The following is a 25,514-nucleotide window of genomic DNA, read 5'->3' as shown; positions in this document are numbered from 1 at the left end:
GGACTGTTGCGCCACCTACTGTTTTAATGCTCTAGGCACCATATAATAAATAAATAGACTTTCTATGAGTTTCGTTCGGAAATACTACACAAAAATCGAGATTACAGAATTGAACAGGCAATTTAAAAAATTCAGTGTTGAGATAATCGCGTTTAAAGGTTTAAGTAGTAGTTTTTGAATAATGTTTAAAAACAGAATACTTAAAGGCTTTTCTCGGCCATAATCTTAACGGATCCTTGAGGAAAATTGGGAACTTTCAAATCAAAAAATATATTTTTTTAAAACTCTAGGGTTCCATTGTACTCTTCTCGCGTATTGTAAGACCCCATTTAATTTTGTTAGTAACATAATGTTTGAGCCTTACAATGTCTAATTATGAACGAATTACATAAAATTGTTCTTTAGACAAACGCTTTCAAAAACTTATCTCTGATTCAAAAATTTAAAGAATACTGTTTTGTATTTATATAAACAGTTTGATAATTTTTTTTTTTAATACATGGTGAGCCAAAAAGAAAAATTCTACAATTTTTAAGTCGATTTTCACAAATTGGCAAGATTATTTTGTAGGGAATATTATACCATTTCGGATTCGGCTTGAAACTGTAGGTCCCTTCCATCCCTGTTAACAGTACTCACACAAGGAATGGTTGATAGTTGTCAGTCACTAGGCCCTAGTTCTCAAAAAGAACTACCCAATTTATTTATATAACAGCTATTAGGGCTCCTATATTATATTTGAGTTCGTCAATGTTCTGATGGCATAAACCTTTAAACTATTAACCTTCAAAACAAAATTCGAACAAAAAACCTGGAACAATTCAAATTTCTTTTGAGACAACTTAAGACCTTCTAACTTCATGGTTAAAACACATACAGGCCCAAATGGACTTTAATGAATATGTTTCGGTTTCTAGCTCCCTAAAATCTACAATTTTGTTTAATAGCCTCAACGAGGAGTTCTTTTTTGAAATTGTGTGCCAGGTTTCTGCATTAATCATCCTTTTGACAGATTCAATTATAGTTTTAAACAATAAGGGCGACTAGATTTTAGTGCGCTGTGTATCAACTTCAAACCAAAATGACATTAGCTTAATGACGTTTCAAAATTATGGTTATCTGTCAAAATGGCGTTGTTATTCAATTTTGAAATAGGTTACGTCCAGATGGCGCAACTATAAGCTAATGGGTAACACAACTTTAAAACACTTAAAAGTCGAGAGTTCTTATTTTGTTTTTATAAAGGGTACGCACCCAAAGGGTTTAAGTCCCCTTTTTATGTCACCAAAAACACAGTGTGAGTATTAAAAAAAGGGACATTTGGTTAAAAAGATAAGAGTATTTCACATTCATGAAGTTCGGCAAAAGAAGATACTATCTTTACTTGACAGTACGACCTGGATAATCGAGTATTACGGTTAAATTGTCTTAAGGGAAGAAGGAAGTATTCAAGTTACGTACAAAATTTAACAATGATATTTTCATAAGTCAACTTGAATGCTCTCTTCTAATACTGCTCATGAGAGTTGCAGGGGTGTCAGCACAAAGAATGACGTTTTTAGCTTTTTTCTTATTTCTTAAAAATGTTTATAAACCAAAAATTTAGAGATTTATAATTTGTCTGCAATTGCAATTCTATTCTGTATAAATACAAAAATTAACAGAAGTGATTTAAAAAAGCAGTGCAATTTTTAAATTATATATAAGTATGCTGAGTTCTTAGGTTGGCAACACTATTTATACACATTATGACATTTTCATTGACAGTTGACACATACATGGTGCATATAGCCCTTGGGCCCATCCTTCATTTTGATATTTTTTTAACAGGAAGGTCTCGAATGACAACCCAAAAAAATCCATTCTTTTAAAGTTACATTTTTGGTTAGCGGCAAGTTACATTTCTTGATTGAACTACAGTACCATGATTCGAATTTTTAAATTTGAAGTTGAAAATTGTTCAAGCGTTTAATGGAGAAGCTAGTACTCCATTCCATTGTCGGTTTGAAAGGGCTTAAGTCCTTCATTATGTTATCGTGAATACGTCTCGTGGTTTTGATAACTTTCGAATTAAGTTGCGTGCAACTTTGCAAAAATGAAACCAGTGATTTTTGTTTCGTTTTAAGAAGTCAATTGACTTGTCGTCTTATTCTCATTGAGGACATTGAAACGACAACATAAACATGTTGATATTTCTTCACTTTTATTATAGGCACAAGAAAAAAAGGTCATCTTTTCAACTTAACAATACAAAAAAAAGAAGTATACTCATAACAAACCACTTACAACCCCCATTTCAATTGAATTTCTAGGTCATTTTAGTCATAACATGGTCTAAGTGGCTCTGGCTGCTCCTTGAGATGTTGTTGTTGTATAAACTATATATACAACATGCTGCTCATACTTGAGACTCAAATGAGTAATGGTCGCAACATGTATAAAGAACCTCTTCGTACATCCGATACCATACCGACCGCCGACTTATTTTATAAGTTATTGTTGTATTAAATAGCTAAGGAAAAAAAAAGCCAAGTACATTTCAGATTTCGAAATGAAGGAGAGCCTTGTTTTGATGGAAAACTTATCTAAATGTAAGTGTAGCCTTTTTTATAAGGATGTAAGGGTGGATTTCTTGTTGTAGCCTTTTGACCTTTCTATTTCTGCTGCTCTCTCTCTAGCAACGATATTAATGTAGGACTTTTGGTATCGTAACCAATTCGGCCAATTTCTTTACAGTTGGCTTTCTTTACGAGAGAAGTTAAATATTTTACTTAAAGGGCAAATTATATGTTTTGAAACTATGGAAATCGATATCCAGAGTTTAGTTGGGTTTTTAAAAACTGTTTTTAAGTATTTTTCAAAATACTTCCGTATATCAAAGTTGAAATATGTTTTTGAAAATGTTTTGTTTTTACTTCCTGTTTACTTTTATGTATTGTGTTTGTGTGATTTTGTTTATTGATAATAAAAATTAGTTTAAAAATGTTTTAAAATATGAACCTCAATTTTGTTGTTTGTTGGGACAAGGGAGAACTCAAATATGCACATTACAACATTTTTAATGATCGGCTCATATAATAAAGAGTACTCAATACTTCACTATATCTTGACATATGACATTCACCAACTATGCTGAAAATAGAATAATTATCTAATCGAGATTTTGTTTAAAGTCTGTATATTATTTAAATTGTTTATTATGTTTTATTTATTCATAGGCATTATTTTTTGATTTTTCAGACAAAACAAAAATGAAACTTAATTTATTTAAAATTTTCTTTACAATAAAACAAAATTTAAAAAATCAATAAAAAGATTTTGAAAACTGAATAATAGGATAGAAAATACGAAATCTTTTTTATCTTTGAAAACAAAAAAATATTGAGAGACAAAAGCATGATTTGGTGAAGAGGCCATTTTTGCCAATCTATAGATGAAGATATATTTGTTTGCCAATTCGATTTGCTAAGTTGAATTTTGTCAATATTTATAAAGATAAATTATTGTTGTTGAAAAATGGCTGAAAGAGTGAGAGTGTTCCGATGGTAGATTTGCGACATTGATCAATTTTATGGAAATGTTAAGATACATACGATTTTTAATGTATAAACATTTTTGTACAATGGTTTACTACAATGGACATTGAAATATTTTAAATGGCTTTTGAAATGAAAGTGCTTAACATGAAAAATTTAAAAAAATATTGTTGTTTTTCTTCGACCTTATAATATCCATGAAGTCGCGACGGAGAAAAATTGTATTGGAGTTGGCAACAAAAACTGTCCTAGATCCAGTCGTAACTTTAGTTATTGATACGAGTAGTATCGTTTTTGAGATTACAGGTACCACCTTTCATTGTTAGGATGGATGTTATGACACATTTGTTTTGCATGTTATGCACTTTGTCCTACGACGACAGACTTATGATAAAGAGGTGAAGACAAATATTAAGTGTTGCATCAGCTTTGTACTCATCTTTCTAGAAAAATTAATGTTCATCATCAACTTATCTAGAAAAACTTTAGTTTGAAGAGCTATACCAAAAAATTCTAAAGATTCATTTTCTTAAATTTAATTGTCTAAAAAAATGTTTTAATACTTTAAGAAATGTTTTTATAGTCATAAGTTCAAAAGCTTTATTAAACAAATCATTATTTTTTAAATCAGATTCATATTAAAAAAAAACTAGAATATTTTTATACTTAAGACCCCTGTTAAATATATTGATCTAATCTAATGTGGAGACTTTTTTTGGGTAAACAACGTTCAAACTAAATTTCATCAAAACTGTTTAAGTTGTTTTTAGAATCACTAGATTTTTCTTGAGGGTATATTTTTTTAAACTAAATGAGTGGTATTTATGGTTTCATCTAAATGTTGTTTTAAATTATATGTACGCAGTTTTAATTGTTAGAGATACGTACATACACAAATTATTTAAATAAAAGGCTTCACAGGACGCGAAAAAAAGAATAGTAAAATAACCATAAGTACCGATCTTGATTTTAAATTTTAAATGTTTTCATCTGTAATATTTCTCTTAATCCAAATACGCAAGTTTTTTAAGATCTCTAGATCTTTATTTTGTGATTTTGTGGAGTATTGTTTATAGAATGGAAAACCTAAGATGCAGTTTTGATGAAATAATTTTTAAAATTGTTATTGATATTAAGTAATAAAAATCTATTACAAAATGGACTTGTTAATTAATAATTTGACAAATCGGACCTATTACAATGAATTCCTGCTCGTTTAATCTAATTACACTTAAAATTATTATTTCTTTAACGTTAAAAATTTGACTATCTTCATTTTCTTACGTTTGTGCTTGTTTTAATTTATTTTGTGTAAGATTTTTGTCAAGTATTTAAACAATATACATAATTTGAAATTTTGTATGTCTTCCTTAATTTCAACTTTGAATAATTCCTTGGGATTTTGGACTTCTTCCAGTTCCCAAAACAGAAAAGTAAAATGTGGGTTTCACTTTGCAGGAAAGTATTAAAGGTTGGAAACGTATTGACACCTTCCTTTTGGTGTTCTTACCGTTGCGTAAAAAGTCTTGTCAAATTAGTTTTGTTAATATATTTATTCCAAATATTATTTCGAACGCTCGATCGTTTCAAAGTAAAATTGCAGAAAGTGCGTGGTGTTCATATTTTGTTTGATTTCAATTAATAGTTACGATTTTAAATTAATGAAGAAGAATTTTTTTCCTTTTTTGTGAATTTTCAACTAATTTTTTAATGTTTCATCATGTTTAATTATCTCGTATCAATTTTCGAAAATAAAAAAATTAAGGTAAGGTCAACTAAAGGGCATGATTTAAAACTCCAGTAATAAATAGGGAGTGGTGCTCTGAAATAGATTTGTGGAGCCAATCAGAAAAATGTTATCACCTTATAGCAGATAATCTTGGAAAATCGATTTTCATGACTTTTAGTGATCCATATCTTACGACACAGAAACGAAATATGTCGAGACTTTAAACATTCATCGGTAAGATCTTTAAAGAAAGTAATACACAAACGTTTTCTTTTTCGAATACCAATGTTGGCCCATTTTTCGCCTTATTTTACTTCACTACTTTGACAAAATGTGCTTTCATATTATCAAGTTTTCAATAAAAAAAGATGTTCGGCCTATTTTGACGTCAATTTGTGTAAATCGATTTATAAAGACTAAAATACCATAACTTCCGACAACGGATTCAGGCTCATAGATTATGCTGCGGGGTGAAAAGTCATGGTAGTCAGTATGCGTTTTAACACCTCAACATCCAGAAAGGAACTTGGAGATCTCCAGATCAATCTACCGTCAACCAGGTTGACCATATTGCGATCGACGCCAGACACGCTTCCAGCATCATGGATGTACGAACTTTCGGAAGAGCTTACATGGACTCGGACTACTACCTTGTTGTAGCCAAGGTAGCACTTCGGGTTTCCAGACCCAAGGCAAAACATGGAGATGCTGGGAGAAGGTACAACGTCGAACGGCTACAATCACAAGAGATCAACAAATCCTTTTCAGACCGAGGTACAAGTAACCTCTCTCGAAGTTCTCTGCAAATGCAATCAGAGAAGCCGCTTCTGATGTGCTGGGTTTAAAGAAACTACCAACAAAGAACCCCTGAGGAATTTCGGCAGGCAAATGCAGCCAAAGAACAGTCACGCAAAGCGGCGTTGCATAAAAGACGAGAGCTGTTCATGAGCTCTATGAGCAGAAGAGGCGATAGGAACACCAACTTCTCAGAAGGAAAAAGAGAGCGCATGAGAAGCGTGCGGTCGAAGATGTTGAGAGGTTTAAAAGGAGGAATGAAGCTCAAAAGTTTTATGAACAGGTGAAACGAAATTCACAGGTACATAAACCTAGAACCAAAGGCTGCAAAGGCGAAAGTGGAAACATCATAGTGGATTCGCAGTCAATGCTGAAGAAATGAAAGGACCATTTCTGCAGACTGTATAACGGCGACGACGAATCGAATTTCGCTGTCAGGCAGGATGATCCATTTAAGATTGACATAACTATGCTGAAATCTAATAAAGCCGCTGGAGCGGACAGCTTGAAGATAAGTTGGTTAGGAGTATGCACTAATTTATCTTTAAGACATGGTCGGAAGAAAGCATGTCCGATGAAAGAAACCTCATTTATTGTTTGCCCGATCCTGAACCTCTAAACTACACCAACTATAGAGAAATCAGCTTTTTTAAAATCGCCTGCAAAGTCTTCTCTGCCGTAATATGTGAACGTCTACAGCCCACCACAACAACCTGATAGGTCCTTATCAGTGTGGTTTTTGACCAGGAAAGTCCACAGTCGATCAAATATTCAAATTACGGCAGATCCTGGAAAAAACCCAAGAACACCAAATCGACACCCACCATCTTTCGATCGATTTTAAGGACGCATATGACAGCATGTACAGGAGCGAGTTGTATAGAGCCATGTCCAGTTTTGGCATCCCTGCCAAACTCGTCCGTTTGTGCAGGATGACCATGGTGAATTCACGCTGCTCCGTAAAGGTTGGAAACAACTTAGAAGAACCTTTCGATGTCAAAAATGGGCTTTAGACAAGTTGATGCGCTGTCATGTGATTTTTTTTAACATCGTGCTTGAAAGAATAGTGCAGAGCTCACACGAAAACACTAGAGGCACTATCTTTCAAAAGTCTGTCCAATTACTAGTATATGCTGATGACATTAACATAATCGGAAGAACTCAGCGTGATGTCAATGAGGCTTTTGTGAGTATTGAGGCAGAGGCTGCAAAAATGGGTTTATTGGTTAATGAGGGCAAAACAAAGTACATGCTGACATCAAAAAAGGACGTACAACACCGATATCTCGGTCAGAACGTCACCATCCACAGACGTTACTTTGAGGTAGTCAAGGACTTCGCCTAACAGCGCTGAGATCAAACGCAGAATAACTCTTGCTAACCGCTGTTTCTTTGGAATAAGAAAGCAATTGAGTGGTAAAGTCCTCTCTCGAGGGACCAAAGTGTTGCCATACAAGACCCTTATCAACCATGTCCTGCTATACGGTGCAAAAGCATGGACTATGACAAAAGCGGATGAAAGCACCTTGGGTCGCTTCGAGAGAAAAGTTCTTAGTGTGATCTATGGTCCCGTATGCATCGAAGGGGAGTGGAGGAGAAGATGGAACGACGAACTGTACGGGCTGTACAGCGACGTAGACTTAGAGAGAAGGGTAAAAGTCCAAAGACTAAGATGGCTGCGTCACGTAGAGCGCATGGAAACCAATGCTCCGACACGGAAAGTCTTCGAATCCACACCCACAGGACAGCGCAGTAGAGGAAGACCGCGAATCAGGTTGCGCGCACAAGTGGAAGGTGACCTCACCCAACTTGGAGCGCGAAACTGGAGACATCTAGCTAGGGACAGAGCTAGATGGACAATTTGTTGGGTGAGGCCCTAGTTCACACAGGATTGTAACTCCACCTTAAGTAAGCAAGTAAGTAAAAATACCATTCAAATGTTCACATATTGTCCCTTGTTGAAGTTAAACTATGATTTCTGCATTAAATTTTTAAATGAGTAGTCGTTCAATTAGACGATAGAATTTTTATTGTTAACTCAGTTTAATGTAATGTATGTAAAAATGTTTTCGGGACCAATTTTTGTTTGTTTGTTTTTTTTTTTTTATATAGAAAGTATGTATTTACTTTTTGGTTTTTATTATTTAAACAAATATTGAGAATAAATTTTCTAGGCAACTTGTGGCTGTCATTTAAATAGCCAAAACATTATTAAGAAATATTGGAAATTGCACATGTTGTTTTTAGATTGACAGATTTTTGAAATTTAACGAAACGAACATATTTGTATTAAATTGACATGAATTTTACATTCTTAGAAACATAATCTTCCAGCAATATAATTTCTGGCATGGAACCTTTATGGTTAGCTCAGACGTAGTCTAATGTGGACGTTCAATTTTTGATAACTTTTTCTATCATTTATGACAATAAATCGGTAATTTCGCAGTGAAAATTGACCTCCAATTGGTAAATCGTAGACTAGCGAATTTACATATCCCCACAGAAAAAGTCATCACTCAAAATACGGCAGTTTTTTTTTATTGACGATTCTAAATGTAAGCTTCAACGCTAAACAAAAAGTCACTTATGGAATAAAACGTCATTGATTTATGACATTCATTTTGAAATGTCAAAGCAATCTTAAAATAAATCATTCGACATCTGACAATATGGCCGCCAGTTAAAATAGTGTTGCCAACTTAAAGTTCTATATCTCTAAAAAACCCTTGTTATTTTGTCGGAAGGAAATATTGCGATGACAATAGTATTCACGAATGTATTTAAATATAAAATAATTATGGGAAAATCATCAATTCTACAATATTTTTGTGGTCGGGCTGATTCTTGCTGTTCACGCAGTGAAGGATGGCCGTTAATTAAACACAACTCTGAGGACCAAAATCAACTTGGTATGAAAAGGTAATGAACAAAACTAAATAGAGAAGCTTGTTGATTTAGGCCCAGGCCCATCCCAGAAATCTATGCATATTTTAATATGCTTTTCTTTTTTTTAATTATTTGATTTTCACATAAATTAATTTAATTTATACAATGTTTTTTTTTTTAAGTTCAATAATCAAAAACATACATTTTAATCGTATGTTTTTCAAATATAGTTCTGAAAACCTAAATGTTGATTTGTTCAAGTGCAATTGAGTGATTTAATGAAGGAATGGTGCATGAAGTGATTGCATAATTATATTTCGATTTTCATTTATTAGGTGCTATGATATTCTCACGTGCAATGAACTAATCACTGTCTCACATAAATATTTAATACCATATTAAACATATTTTTCGTATCTATCCCTCTATACAAGTATATTATTAAAACCATATCTAATTCCATCTGGAAAATCTCCAAGGTTCTACATAAAATACAATTAAATTTACGAGTGTTTTTATATTCCAGTATCGGTGGTTAATGCTTATATGACATGCAAAATGGTGTTAGGAATGTTTAAAAAACAAAACAAAAATAAATTAAAAAACAAATCTACATAAATAATTTGTTTATTTTTTTTCTAACACTAATTACGATACGATTTGCATTTTATTTTTATTTAATGAAGATTATGAAGAATTTACAAAATGATTTACATGAAACTTAAACACAATAAAAATTATTAATCTATTTAAAAATGAGCAATGAAAATGTACGAGAGAGACAGAAAGAGAGTATTGAAAATATTAAAATGTGTGGAAATTAAAAATTATAGCGAGTTAAAAGTAAAAAATATTTAAAGTAAACATAAACCAGCGAGAAAATGTTTTTAAATATAGACAAACAAAGTAAGTTTACGAGTAAGTATTTTGTTTAAAGTATAATATAGTAGTTTGTTCAGAAAGTTTCATACTCATTTAGTGGTGTCAGAACCATCCGACTAAAAGTTTTGGATTTCAATTTTTTAAATTTAGTTTTTAATGTTTGTAGATTTTTATTTGTTTTTTGTTTTTATGATTTAAGTATTTTGAGTTTGAGTTTTTTGATTTTTAGTTTTTGAGTAATTGGAGAAGAAGCGAAAATAAATAGAAAAAAGAAACATGAAGATGATGATTGTAGAGACATATATTTTTAAAGTTTTATTGATTTTAAGACAAAAAAAAATAAATATATAACAGAGGTTAAATCAGGATTTATTGATTTTTATTTGATTTTGACTTTTTATTGATTTTTTTAAACAATAAATCCCGGTTGAGCCTCCATAAAATTTGAATATGGGATTGAAATAATTTTAAAAAATGACAACGAGAGAGATAGAGAGAGGGTGTATATTTGAAATTTTGTTCTTGAAAACAGCGAAAATCGATTTTGAAAAATAAAAACAAAACTGAATACAAAAAATGTCGATTAATTGTTAAAAATTTAAATGCAAACAATATACAAAAATTAATAAATATCCAAATTTGTTTTAAGAAAATTTAATTTTTGGTTTCTTTTGAAATAAATTAAAATATGTTTGCATAAATATTTATATTTTAAGATATAAAAATAGAGGAAAAATAAATGAAATTGATATGTACCTTGGTGGCATAGTGCCCATCATTTTGATGCCTTTTTTTGATAGATTTTTATTTTCTTAAACTGGCTTTATATTTTGTTCTTACGAAATTGCGCGACTTTTTGGAAGTTGCAGCGAATATAAGTTATGTCTTTCTGATTCTTAGTTTTTGATTATTTTATTTAGATTTTTTTTATTCAAAAAGGGATCTTTTTCTTAAAGGTTTATCTCTCAATTTGTTTCAAAATTTATATGTTTTTCTTTGTTTTTTTTTTTAATATTTATTTAATTTTTCTTTTTTCAGGTTGGTGAATGTCGTATGTGCCCAAAACAGACTAGGCTATAAAGTGTGGTGAGGATTTCTTTAGATAAGATTTTTGTTTTTAACGAACCACACTTGCTAACATAATCTGATCAATTTATGCATATCTATAAACAAACAAATGAAAATATTGCGTTTTTTAAATTGCGTTGTTGTTTGTTTTTTTTTTTCATTAAACACTTAATTTTTGAAATTTTAAATTGAAAATTATACAAATAGAAAATAAAAAATAATCCAAATGTGCATTTGAAACGAAACAAATCTTTGTTTTTAGAGTTTTGTGTTTTTAGTGCTTTCGATGTTATTTTATTTTAGTTTCATTTTAAGTTTTGTGAATAATTTTTGAATGCATCGAAACAGTATAGAGTGCTTTTTCTATAAACAATTATATATTTTTGTTTAAATCTAGTGATAGTCAGTGTTCGAACATGTATATTTATAGTGTTGAAAAATTCAATTCAATTTTATTTTTGAAGTAAAAATCCTTCCGTAGTTATTAATTAAAATGTGTGTGTTTTTGGTTTTAAATAAATAGTTTCTTTTGAAAAAGTACCAAAAATCTGAGTCTTTTCAGGTACTTGAAGTGAAAAATACAAAGATGATCATATAAAAAGATGAAAAAGGGTAAAAACTGTTGTGAATTTTTAGTTTAGTTTGTGACAGGCTTTGCTATAAATCTACTATTTGCTTATAGATGTCGTAAGTGGACGAATTCAGGTGCCTTGGAGACGCCATATTGTTTTTTTTCCATGAGTATGACATCTGTCATGAGTATGACTGTCAAACAAAAAAAAAGTTGTTTCTTTTTAACCCTGAACGTTCAGAGGTTCTGAACAAGTTCAGTTCAGTTGAATGCTGAAAGCAAGCATTTGACAGGTGAAAATTAAATTTAGGTTCAATTTTAATTAGTTTTTCCATTTTGTTTTAAATTTTGAATCTTATTTTTTGTTCTTGTAAAGAAAATGATAAATATCAAATAGTAAAAATTAAGTCTTCAAGTATGTTTCAAAAACAAGAATGTTCAGAGCATGCTCAGAACTTTTTTTTGAGCTTATTTTGAATCTCATTTCTTGTTTCTGTAGAAGAAAATGACAATTAAATGATAAATGTCAAATAGTGACAGCTAAGTGTTCAGGTGTGTTTCAAATAGAAGAATGCTCAGAGCATGCTCAATATGTTCAGACTCTCAGAACAATTTTTTAAGCTTACAAAATAAAAACGCCTAATGTCAGCAATTTTTAACACAAGTCAAATGTTTTCCTTGGGTAAATAAGAATCTAGTGTTGTTCCAATTTTGAAAAAAATCTGCTGTCAAATCGAAACCTTGTAAAGGGTTATTTTAAAAGTCTTTAATTTTAAAAGATTTGTAGGAATCGGTTCAGTTGGTTAAAAATGGCAATTTTTATCTTCGGAACAAGAAGCGTAATTATTGCTATAAGAAAATTGGGGATGTTCAAACCTTTTTGAAACACTCATCGGCCACTTTTGTTAAAAATTTATCAACTTTCACCGCGCTCTGCTAGATTTTCAACAAAGACATGAAATTCTGGCCTTCAAGGCCCTTGTTAAAAATGCTCCAAGACTACTAAGAGATACTACATTATAACTTTTGCTCTTTCTTCAGGCCTAGAACTTTCCAAAACCTACTTTTTTCAATAGGACGCCTTTCTTTTTGGCAAAAAACTTATAATTCTTCAAAAGAATTCCAATTGAAAACTGTATTCATTGAATTCACTTCCAGACAACTCAAAATTTCAATAATAATTTGACATTAAAAAGATTTTATTCATTTTTACTCCAATCATTTGAATTGAATCATTTGATTGCAATCATTAAGGCCTTCGTTGACTGATATAAAAGAAAACACGAAAGAAATCTCTTCGATGTCAAATTATGATTCAAAAATTTAAATTCCAGTCTCAAAAACAAATTCAATGAATGCAGTATTTAAAGTTAATTTATTAATACAAAGACTGCTGTAGCTACTGCATCGATAAATCAATAACAATCAAGAAACCACTAATATTGAACCAAATTTGATAGTTGATATCTTCTTTTAAATTTCAAAACTTAGCACTTTTGAAAATGAAGGAGGCGATATTACTAAATGCTAGCAAATATGATATTTTAAAATTGTATACAGGTTTTTGGAATACGAAAATAGCTTTCAAATGTTCTCTATTTGAATTTAGAATTGTTTTGGTTTTAAAACGTCAAAATGACAGTTCATCTAATGGCCTTCCAATGGGATTTCCAGTCAAAATAAATTCAAAATTTTGTGAAATATTGTAAGAGGATATAATGTGAAATAGACATTTCACAGCTTTCGTTACAAAACATATGTACCTATAGATCATTGATTTTTAGACAGCCAATAAATCTTTTGACATATTAGGGTAGATACAAATTTTTCTCAATTAAAAGTCGAATTTAGTTGGAAATAAACTTAACTGATAGTTTAGGCAGCCATTTTTATTTCTGGACTGATTTTCCAGTGACAAATAGTTGCCAAATGGTTGCATTTTAACCGTACACTAGTTTTAGTTGGTTCAACTTCAAGCTTTACCTATGTTTTTATCTTCATTATCAGACAAATTTTATGATTTCAGAAACTTTGGTCAAAATTAAACAAATATCATTTAGAAGAGACACTTTACAAATATTTGCAGCTTCGGAAGAATCATCAACCACTTACCAACACTTTCTGTCAAATTTCGTGTCATATTTCAAAATTTAAGGAATTATTAGATTGAACTTTCATGATCATAAATCAAGAAAAAAAGGAAATCATTAAAAATGTATTGTTATATGAAATACTATTTTAATGAATTGTATGAGACAAATTTTGGGCTAAAAATAAAGAAGATGTTTGCTAATACAGAGAGAAAGAGAGATGATTACTTGAAGACTTGAGTATTATTTATACAGGGAAGAACTTGGCATAAAAATAATGATAGCTTGAACTTTTTAAATTGAGAAAAGCTACTTAAGCACACAACTTTTAAGTGGTATCTTTTATTTTAACACACGACATGCGGGCTTAAACTGTAATTTTTTTTAAATGTTTTGAATTTTTTACGAAAAAAGATTAAATTCAGGAAAATAGTTTTCAAACATATGTATAAGAGAAAACATTAAACATAAGTAAACATAGTATTACCATGGTAAATATATTCTTTTTAAAAAACGGAATTTGTTTTAATAGAAACTCAGAAACCAAAGCAACACATTTATAAAAAAATATTGAAAGGATTTTTACTCTCTATTTTTTCATGCTTTTTCAAAAAAATTTAAATTTTTGTATTTTTTCTTTATTTTTTCAAAAGTGTTATTTAATATTTTAAATAAATTGTGTGTATACAATTATCAAACGAAACTAAACACAAAAGCTATCAAAAAATTAATATTTTAGTGTATATTTTGGAAAATAACAATAAACTGTTTTAATATTGAACATTTTTTACAGATTGATACTGTTTTATTTTATATTCGTTATTGTGTTTTTTTTTGTGTTTATGGGTAAATATTTAAAATGTTAATGCACCAGAATGAAAACGTTTTTATTTTTTATATTGTGTAATGTTTTTAATGCACATATATAAAATATATATAAAGAGGACATTTTAGTTATATGTACAAATCAATTTAAAAATATTGTATTTTAACTTTTAAAATGATATAAAAATAAAAATTGAATTATTTTTTTTTTCAAGGTTAAAATTCAATGAAAAAAAATAGAAACTAAAAAATGTTTATATAAGAATTGTTGTTTTTTTTATAATTGAATGAATTATAACAATTTTATAGGTAATAATATTAATATTGTCTTATGTTTTTTGAATACATACTCGAGAAGCAATTGTCGTAATGTTGCTTCGTCCTCCCCATGACATCTCCTCGATGTATTTGATTCTCGTTCACCACCCCCTACGTTTCTGTATCGTTTTGGTGCATAGCTAAATGAATGTCGATATAATCTGCCATTATTTACAATACCATCACTTCGATGATGTCCGGCTGAAGAATTGAATAAATAAATAAATATAAAAATTGTAAACACTTTTAAAACTCAGTTGGTTTAAAGAGATCGAAATATGAAAACTAATTAAGTATAGAAAATATCACTTAAATCCATTAAATAAGAAACAAGTTCAATACCTCTAAAGAAAAATGGACGTGTTCATATTTTAATTGGTATTCTTACATCCCTTTTTTTGCAGGGACTCATAAAGAGTGAAATAGACATATTTGTAAGTTCTTAAAGATTGAAAAAGTATAAGTATTAACTTAAGGGCCCAAAACATTGAATATCTTAAATGCGTTGCAGAAACGTATGAAATTGACAGCTCGATTAATTACATAACTGCTTGTGAGAAATGAAACATAAGGCTCAGAAAAGAGTTCTGAACAGACTCCACACATATTCTGAACATCCTTTTAGCAAAGTGTGTTCTATAAGCGCTCGAAATTATTTTTGTAACACGAAACTGAACATTTAGCTGTCATATTTTGACGGTTGTCAGTTTACTTGTCAAACAAAATATAATGTTCAAAACTTAAATTGAAATAAAAAACTAATTATATTTTGAAGAAATTGAGGATGAAGATTCTGATGTTTTACCTGTTCATTTTATTCTGATCTCGTAGAAAGCGTTCTTAAGAAAATTAGAACACGTTAAAAAAAAAAGAAACACTTGTTTTAAGCTTTGAATGTTTAGAGATAAACAGAAACCCTATTTGGTATTTGACAGTTAAGGCTCTGAATTAAAAAACAAACATTCCTATGAAGGGTATATCTGAATTTTTAACTTAAGTTTGTTGACAGTAAATGCCAATAATAGGCATGTTCGATTAGGTCATTGCATTTGTTTCCCAGCTTTTCTATGAACTAGTTGGTTTCGTTCGGTTGGACGAAAAATTCTTCTGTATTGCATAAATCAGCATATTTTTTCTTTGTGACAAGTGATCACCTACTTGAATTATTTTATTATTGAAGACTGCTTTTACAGGGTAGACATTTTTAAACATTGTTTTTCTTGTACTTTCCTTCTGAATGCAAAGATTCTTTATAATTTTGCAGATGAATAGGTTTCACCTGTCAAATGAAATTTAATTCTACAATTTTGTAAACCATTATTAGTAAAAATTAACAAATATGAAATGCGCCTACATTCCTCAGTGCGCATTTGGTTTGAAAAATCGAACAAACCCAGTGATTTAAATTATGCTGTCAAACAACTTAACGTATCCATTGGGTAACCCCTATCCTTTTCATAAGTCAGTGTGACTTAAAACAGATACTCGGACTTACGCAAATAAGACAGGACAGTTTTTGACAAGTGTCAATCAAATATCATAAAATGTACAGCAAATATCAAACCTACATTTAATGGCGCAGATCTCTTAAGTTAGAATTAAATTTATATTAAATTTTCATCAAAATAATCACTTAGCAGAAATTGACATAAGTTTAATTTTTATATTTTGAAAAAGAATTCCAATATTTGACAGTTTGCATAAAATTGTCATGATGATACTCAAATTGGACAGATTTCAAGATTGTAATTTAAGAATTATAAACAAAATTGTTCATACAATCTGTTTCGTTTAACCTGTCAAAACCCAATTCAATTTTTATAATTTCATTTCTCAAGTATTTTCCATTGCAGAGTTTAAAAACGAAGAAAATAAATGCAAAGTTGAATTGATTGCTAGGTGAAAATGGATAGTGAATTCTGTTTACATTTCACTCTCCTGTTGTGTCAAACTTTCTTTAAAAATTCTTAGAACTATTAGAAACATAAACTTGCCTAATGTCAGAATTACAAGTATGAGTAGGGTATAATTTCATCTTGAAGGTCGATCGAATGTGAAAAATCAAAAAACTGGCTGGCCAATATTGAACATCTGGTGAGGAAATAACACGGTCAGAAAACTTTTCTTGCAAAATTGCTTGGTGGTTGTGTGGCAAGTAGCGCCATTTTTTTAATGATAGTTTCAGACGTGACAGCTATCCATATTGTGAACTATTCAAAATAAAATCGCTTATTAAAAAGCCTTAATTTCTTAATATTAAATGCATGAACGTGTAAATAATCACTTCAAAAAAAAACTGACTTTAAAAAAAAAAATCTTTCAAAGTGACAGATAAAGTTCTTTCATAAAGTAGTTTCTGTTCCTTTGACGATAACAAATATGTATTTTACTGAACTCAATTTAAAATAGTAGGATGTTCAAACTGAACTCTTTTGTATTTTTCTATTTTGACGTCTATTCATTTCAACTCATATTAGAAAAAAATTTCAAACTTTCTAGAAGTAAGATAAAATGAGTGATACACCTTAAAACAGAAAAGTCGATTGTAAAATGTTTAATTTTTTTTAATAAATAGGTTACATTTTAAAGAAGTCAGATTAAAACCACATAATAATGCGTTTGAAAATGATTATAGTTTGTCAATTAGTTAATTTTAAGACAATTCAAATTTTAACTTAGTCACATCCTAAAAAAACTAGACTGTAATTCATTAAATTCGTATTTCGATCTCAATAATTTTAGCTTGTTTTTATAAAATAAGTTATATAAAATATGCATCAAAAAATGTACTTACCGTCAGATCTCAGTCTAATTGGAGGTGAGGTCAGCTTAAGTGTTGATGAAGGTGGGGTCTTACGTGGACCACCAAAAACATAATCGTAGGAGTCTTCACTCAAATTGGACACTAAATTATGTTTATTTTTAAATTTTTATTAAAATTTAATAAGATTTTAACTTTAATTTAAAATGAATTATTTTTTTTAAATCACTTCTACAATTTTAAACATAAAACAAAACAAAGAAGTTGCTTTTGAAAAATATTGTAAACTAACACAACAACAAAAAATATAAAACTAAACTAAATAGGAGTTAAAACTTTTTGTTTTTTTTTCTGTTTTAATTAATAAAAGGAAAATAATTAACTTTTAATAACTTTTTTTGTTTAGCAAATACTCACTCTACAACAAAATCAACGATAAAGCCACACGTTTTATTTTTTTTTTTTTAGTACACATTTTTTAAAATTAGAACGAAAGAAGAAAAAAACAAAGAAACATGTATATTTTATGTTTCCTTAAAGGTTTGTAAGTTTTGTATTTAAGAAAACTAAGTTTTCCTTTTTTATAAACAATAAATTTAAAAAAATAAAAATAAAATTCTTTGTAATTAAGTGCAGAATATTATTTTGTATAAAGTGTGCAATGGATTGCTATAATTTTTGAATTTATTTTTTTTAAGAAATAGTGCAAAAATTAAATTGCTGGTGAAAGGTGTTGAAAATTAAAAAAAAAAAAACATAAGAAAATAAAAATATAATTATTATTTGTTGCAATCGTTGGTTGTCAAATTCAAATTTCTGAAATTAATTTAATTTAAAATCAAAAAGCTAAAGGCATAATACAAACAGAGGACCTATTTTGATTTTCATTAATATCCAATTGCAGGTAAGCCTATTCAAAACAAATCAAAAAACCAATTCAAAACCAAGGGAATGCCAACTAAAGAGAAAATAATAGCATTGCGCTCTTAGAATTATTAATAATCAACCAACACAAAAATAAGAGAAAACAAAATCAAAGACAGCAATAATTTATTTGAAGAACAATTTAGCACACCTGGAAAAACCGATAGAGGTTGAATCACTTGTGTTGAACGCAGTGGCGGTGGCAGTGGCGGCAGCTGTCCAAAAGGATCTTGGCCGTTTGAAATGGAAGACGAAGGAGGTGAAATCATCGAAATGTCACCGTAAGCCGCCATTTCATACCTACGGCCAGCTGAAAATAAGATTTTAAGTTAAAATATGTTTAATGATAATAATAAAAGAGGATCTCAGATGTTTCAAAAATGGAATCAGAATAAACGATGTCGAAAAAATCTATTAACAAATCAAGTCTTAAAAACCGGTTTAAAAGAATTAAAACGATACAAACACTCGTAAGACAAATCTTGGTCTTGGCAAACGCTTCAATCTTTTTGAAATACGCTGAAAACGACATTGACAATTTATAGAATAAAATTCTTTTGGAGTAGACAAACTTAAAACAATAAACTATTAAAGTGAACAAGTTTTCTAAGAAAAGGTTTCATTTTGACAGCTGTCACTTTAAAAGCTGTAATCTTTTGGCACTTTGCAACTTAAGATTACACTATTACTGAAAATAAAGTAATTTGAATGGCTTTAGGAAGCTATAATATCGTTACATATCACTAAGCCACAGACACATTTCTCAAAATTTAAGTACTTTAAAGTTGAAGCACTTTTTTCTCCCAGAATAAAATAGAAGAACTGGTGGAGGTTGTCGCGTTATTAAGTTTGTTGATTCCTCGTAAATTTCGCCGTATTTTTCATAAAGACTTTTTTTTGAAGATCAATTATTAGAGTGAAGTGCATTAAAATGATACGGAATTTCATCAAGAAAATCATCTTCACTGATAAGACCGCTTTTTTTACCTTGGGTGCTTTGTTTTTCAGCAGAATTGTGCCATTTCGGGTATCAAAATACAAGAATGGTTGTGGAAAAACCTTTCCATTGCCAACGTGTCACTGAATGGTGCATTCTTTGGAATGGCGATGATAGTTGGACTTTACATATTCGAAAATGGGGCTGATGCATTTTTTCGGGTAATGATTATACTAGTCGGAAAAATTAAGTATTGATTTCTGCCATACAAATAATACGACACTATATTTTAAAGAATTAAGTTGTTCTGAATTCGATTCTCAAGCTTTTAAGCCTTGAAAATTTTAAAGACAGTAAAAAAGGCGTTTTAAAGCTAAAGCAAAACACACAACTGTTTTTAACGAGAAATTTAAAAAAAAAAATTAAGTAAAAATGTTCGTCTTCCAGTTTCTAGTCTTTAAGCTCCTAAATTCCCAATACTTATAATAAATAAATTAGGTGGCGCAACAGTCGGTTTGAGAACTAGGGCCTAGTGACTGACAACTCTCAACCATTCCTGTGTGCGAGTACTGTTGTCAGGGATGGAATTGACCTACAATTTTAAGCCAAATCCGAACGGCAAGTTTGAGAAAGCACTTTTCATGACAAGAATTACTCTTGGAGAATTTTTCAATTCCTCGCAATAGGCAGTACCCGTGAAAAAAAACTTTAGGTGGCATAGGTAGGGATCAAACCCAAGACTTCTCTCATGACAATCCATCGCAATAACCACCATGCCACGGCTACTACCCAATACTTAGGAGTTTTAAATTAACTCTATAGGAACGTTTTGAAAAGTCTTGAATTTAATGCTTTCATGATTTAAAAAATAAGTTTTGGGTTCACTAGTGTTCTCGTTTAAAATCTGAACTTAGATTTTGGGTTGATCTTTACAAGAACTCAAGGATTTAATTCTAGAAGTAATTGATGCCGAAATTATGCGTATTAATAATGTAAAATTTCATAAAATTACCTTAACGTTGTGTTTGAATTTAGACCATTATTCTCTTAATCCAGAATATCTTACAATCTTTCCCAACATTACACCGAAGTAAAAAATAATTATTCTCCTGACTTACTTAAGTGAATGTAAGAACTCCCTAGTTGATAAGCTAATTGTGCAGTAAAAGCTCAACTGCACAAATATTCAGCAGAACTTTTAAGTAAATTTAAAACGTGGTTAAACAAAGTTAATGGAAAAATTGTTCGCACTTGCTGACAAAGTTTTGATATTTTTCTGCTAGATTGAAATTTCAGCGTTTGAAAAAAAAGTTCAAGCCTCAAATCAATTCTCTCCCATTTATAATCAAACCACTGTGAATTAAAAAAACTTTCGATATAGTAATGAGTTATTTTTTCTTCTATATTAAGGAAATTTCTTGACTTTTTTATCTCCAAAAGAATACCGACAACATTTTTAAATGTCACCATCTGTTCTATTAAGTTTTTACTTTTTCTCATTAATCACGCGGTTTTTGAAAAAAAGAGATAAAACCATGAAAGCAACTAAAATCGTCGACGAAGCATACGACACTAAGAAAACGGGGGTTGGTGGTTGGAAAAACATCGATGATATACAATTCAATAAATCTCATTCCTTATTTTTGTTTTCTCAAACATCTAATCAAAAAAAATCAGCAAACCTTTTCTTCCTTTAGACTCCAACCAACCCCTTTCCTTTAATTTTGTTTTTGTAACTTTCGCTAAAGCTTTATAGAGTTATAGGACCATTTTGGTCCTTGTGATGCTTATAAGATTAAACCAACGATAATAAAGTTATTTCGAATTCTTCAAGGGAATTTTTTAACCCCTGCCGCCGCAGCCTGAACACATTTGTCAACATTGCGGCTACAAGATACAAGTAGACCTGTCAAACGTTAACACAGAAAAAACAACTGAGAAAAGCAAGAAAAATAAAAGAAAACCGAAACCATACAACACAAAAAAAGAAAGAAAAATCTTGTATTTTCCTATCTTAGATGTCATTTTGCTTCTCCCACCCCCTGAACACCCCTTTTCGCGTTTCATGCATCCACGTCCACCAAGCAAACACGAAGAACAAAAATTCCAACCTCAAAACAACTTGAGCAAATATTTAGATTTCTTTCAAGTCATACAACTGATCTGAACTGAACCATCATCTCGTCATACAACAGGCAAGGGTTAAGGACCGTGCGTCGCTCAACGTCGTCGTTGCTCGTCATCGTCGTCAACGTCAACGATGTCATAGACATTGGTTCTGGTTGTGGGTCGTCCTGTTTTGGTCTTCGTCCTCGTCATAGAAAACTCGTGGTTCGTCTTGTATGCGTTTAGCAGGAACTTTTATTTTTCTCCTACAGACTGTCTTCTTCAAACATCGCCAATCCACATCGCATCACATTTAAGCCATGAGCCAAGCCAAACCAAGTCAAGCCAAACCAAGCCATGAGCTAGAGAGATAAACATGGTGGTGGTGTTGGTGTTGGTGTACCTACTGTACCTACTGATGGTGGGTGTCCATGAAAAGCTACACAGTTCCTTATCCAGAAAGTGAGAGATAAAAACATCCTAGGCCATACATTTACTCGTATGTTTGTTTGTTTGTTTGTAAGGATATAATATTATAGTGGAAGTGGAAGTGGAGTGGAGTGTATATAGTCAAACTGACAATTTATGTTTCGTCCTTTTTTTTTCGTTTATATTCATCCTTTTTTGTACCGGAAACATGAACACAAAACATTATGGGACATGGGTTTTAAGTATTTTTGTGTGGTGTGTCCTTTTACAACGGTTTTTAGATAATGCACGACGCGATGGCGATGGTGAAGGCGATGGAGATGGAGATGGCTTTGGCTTCCATGAACCCGGATTTTAACCCTTGTACGCTAATTTTTTATTCATAGACAAACGCCACTGGTTCATTATGGTTTTGTTTTCTTTTCTGTTTTCATTTTTATATTCAACGACAAGTCCTTTTTTATGTACCTATGTTATGTATGTAGGCTCTGATGGTTCACTAGTAAACTGAGGCGTCGCTCGTCGGTGGCGGTACACATGTATCCACTAAATCCTGCGTCTCTCTATCGATTCTGTGAAGTGGATCTTTTTGAGCTTAGGGAAAGGGTATAGAGTATATCCTGTCTCATTGTTATGCCAATGGGCCCAGGAAGGATCGCGGCAAATTTTGAATTTGAATGAAACAACAATTCGATAGAATGTAATGATATTATTGACCCCGTTTTGCGCCTTATATAGGTACACCACATTACACATTACACAACCATATATACAGCACTTAAGTTTTCGTGTATGGAGCTGGGGTTTTTGTATGAAAAAATAAAAGGATAAATAAGGCATAAGATGTTTCTTTATTTATAGAGGATAGGTATAAGAGTATGCCTTCTTATATGTTTTTTAGGAGCTGAAGCTATAGCAAACGTGTTTACGATAAGAAATTGTTCGTTTTAAACGATTATTTTTTTTGATAAGATTGATGTTTTTTTTGGTGAACTAAAGATTCATAGATTTTGGCTATGAACAAATATAATGGATTGTAGAAACGGAAGTGGATTGTGCTGCAAGGAAATGATGAAAAAAAGTCATTTTTGCTGAATTTTTCAATATTAAGTTGTTTAACTTGAATTTAGGCACATATGACTCCCACATCTATCTAAGCAAACTAGACACCTGAGTTCAAAATTCTTACTCTTTCAACGCGGTTTAATGACATTAGAGTTATAAATCATTTATTTAGTAAAATTTTAATTTAAAACTTTGTGAGATTTAGGCCCATTTTAAATGTGTATCGCAACTAAGGACATCTTGTATTTTAATTGCACCTTTTTTTTTTTTTGGTTGTCAGAAAATATTTAAAATGTACTTAACTAAGTTCCACATAGATTGAAACAACTTCGTTTCATTACGAAATGCCAAACAGACGTCAATGTATACCTTCATAAAATTTCATTGAATAGAATGTGATGTTTTGATTTGTGAAAAGAATACAAAGTACAAGTTTTCAAATATTATCTAACAATACGGCTGATAAAAAAATACGAAGTTACCAAGATCTTAGATCAAAACTGACGGTTTTAGAATGTGCAGATTGGTTAATTCAACATTGCCTAGTCCTAAAATTACAGATCAATTTTTAGACCAATCTGCCAGGTTCATTACAAGACCCAAAAAGATTAAAAATATGCAAACTCTATTGATTTTTGTTGCAAGAATATTGTATAAAATCTGTTATATGCCCGTTCCAGCTTGTTATCAATTTGTCATATTTTTGGTTAGTCGAAAGCTTTTGTAAAAGGCCAGTTGATCGGAACCAAATAAAATTATATTCCTATCTTAAATTTGACGAGAAGTTTTATCTTTAATCAATTCGAGAACCTCAATATCTATAAACTCCAAATTCATATTTTTTAGTGTTACTCAAATCAAAAATAAGTTTTGTGATCAAAATTTATTGAATTAAAACGTCATCAGGACATAACCATATAAATTTAATAAGTTCAACTTAAGGACTTTATGCTCTACTATTTCTTCCCCATAAAATAAGTTCCACTTAGTGCCATTTATGACGAACTTTAAGTTCCGTGCAAACTATTAAGTAGAACATAGCTACTTATTAAGAACTTAAATAGCTATGACTAGTATCAGCAAACGGGCTTTAGAATTTACAAAAAAATGTGGACGTATTTTCTTTGAATTCATATTTCCTAAGCAACAAACACAAATTCGTCGGACGTTTGGCTCATTGTAAAAACATATTTCCAAAAATAAATTAAAGAAATGAAATTCACATATGTAAGTCTCCATTATTGACGTTTTAACTTTGACGGTTCTTAAGCTTAAGTTAGTTTAAATTCAAGCCATTTTATAAAAAAGAAGGTGATAATTTTTAGATTTTAAATAATAGCAAATAGTTGACTCATTCTTTTTTGCCTACTGACAAAAATTAAAGTTGCGAGGCAACTTAGTTATTATGTTAGGTTAGGTTGGGTTAAAGTGACTGTCCAAGATGGAAACGGACACACTTAGGCTAGTTTAATGGCCCATTGTGATACCACATGAATCTTGAGGCTTCCTCCAAAACTCAATGGAACCAGTTTGAGTCTCTAACGAAACGTGAGAGGCTGATTATGCTGATATGATTTAGATAGTTAAAGAAGAAGTGTCCTAGGTAGTTCTTGAGTTTTCGAGCCAGAGCAGGGCATGTACAGAGAAGATGAAGAACTGTTCCCTCCTCTTCCTCGTCCATATAGCTTCTGCAAAAGTCATTTGAGAATACGTCTAGTCACGTGGCGTGCTTTTCTATTATCGAGCTTATATGCGATCTGTAAGCATTCCATTGTTGGCCAGATGTTATTTGTGACCTGACACGTTGTTATGTTGTTCCACCTGGTGCCTGCCCTCCTTATTGCGTCTTGTATTAGCAACAGTTTACAAGTAGCGATTGGTATGCCAGTACTTGCCAAACGTATTTTCTTTACTTTTCTGAAAAATACTCGAATATTTTTTTTGTTTCTTTGTTTGTTTATGTGTTTGTTCGTTTGTTTGAACCTCCTAATCTCACTAACCACATGTTCGATTTAAGAAATTCTTTCAGTATTAAATAGATCATTTATTGAGTAGACGTTTCGTTATAATATCACGCTAAAATTGGCAGAAGCAGAGCACCAATAAAGAGAGAGAGCTTGAGAGTTTCTACTCCTTGCGTGGCAGAAATTGTTAAAGTTTTGCTAAAATAATGTAATTCAGAATTGTTTTTCATTAATAGTTTGTAAACAAAAGTCTACTACAGCTATGTCTATCATTTGAAGATAGCCCACTATAACCTTTTAAATGCTATCTAAATTTGTTCCAAAATAAAGTATGCGAGTAACACCATGGGATAGCTAGTTTATGATAAAGAGCTTATTCAAAAGCATTATTCAAAAACAAACCAAAGTTATTTGAGATATCAGAGAAAGAGATTAAGTTAAGAACTTATTGCTACATCACTTTATAGATAATTGCATTGTCTTTAAATTATTCTCAGATAATTTTTTGAATACGTCACCATCGACAGACCTACATTTTATGTAGTTCAGGACTTTGTCTACCTAGGCTCCTCTGTGAACACAGAAAACAACACGATCGCTGAGATCAAAGGAAGAATTAGTCTTG

At 30.8% G+C, this 25,514-nt stretch overlaps 1 protein-coding gene across 1 annotated transcript in view; it reads right to left on the bottom strand.

The window, feature by feature from the left end:
• Positions 1–25,514, bottom strand: part of LOC129945291 (glucose transporter type 1) — a 129,456-nt gene that overhangs the window by 72,176 nt on the left and 31,766 nt on the right. The window contains exons 3-5 of the mRNA XM_056054948.1: positions 18,540–18,698; positions 17,498–17,608; positions 14,736–14,904 (exon numbers count right to left, since the gene is read on the bottom strand). Of these exons, the coding sequence (XP_055910923.1) occupies positions 14,736–14,904; positions 17,498–17,608; positions 18,540–18,681 (422 nt within the window). The 5' untranslated portion in view covers positions 18,682–18,698. The remainder of the gene's footprint in view (positions 1–14,735; positions 14,905–17,497; positions 17,609–18,539; positions 18,699–25,514) is intronic.

This window comes from Eupeodes corollae, chromosome 2 (genome assembly GCF_945859685.1).
Source record: "Eupeodes corollae chromosome 2, idEupCoro1.1, whole genome shotgun sequence".
NCBI classification, from domain to species: Eukaryota; Metazoa; Arthropoda; class Insecta; order Diptera; family Syrphidae; genus Eupeodes; species Eupeodes corollae.
This window is presented reverse-complemented; position numbering and strand designations above follow the sequence as displayed.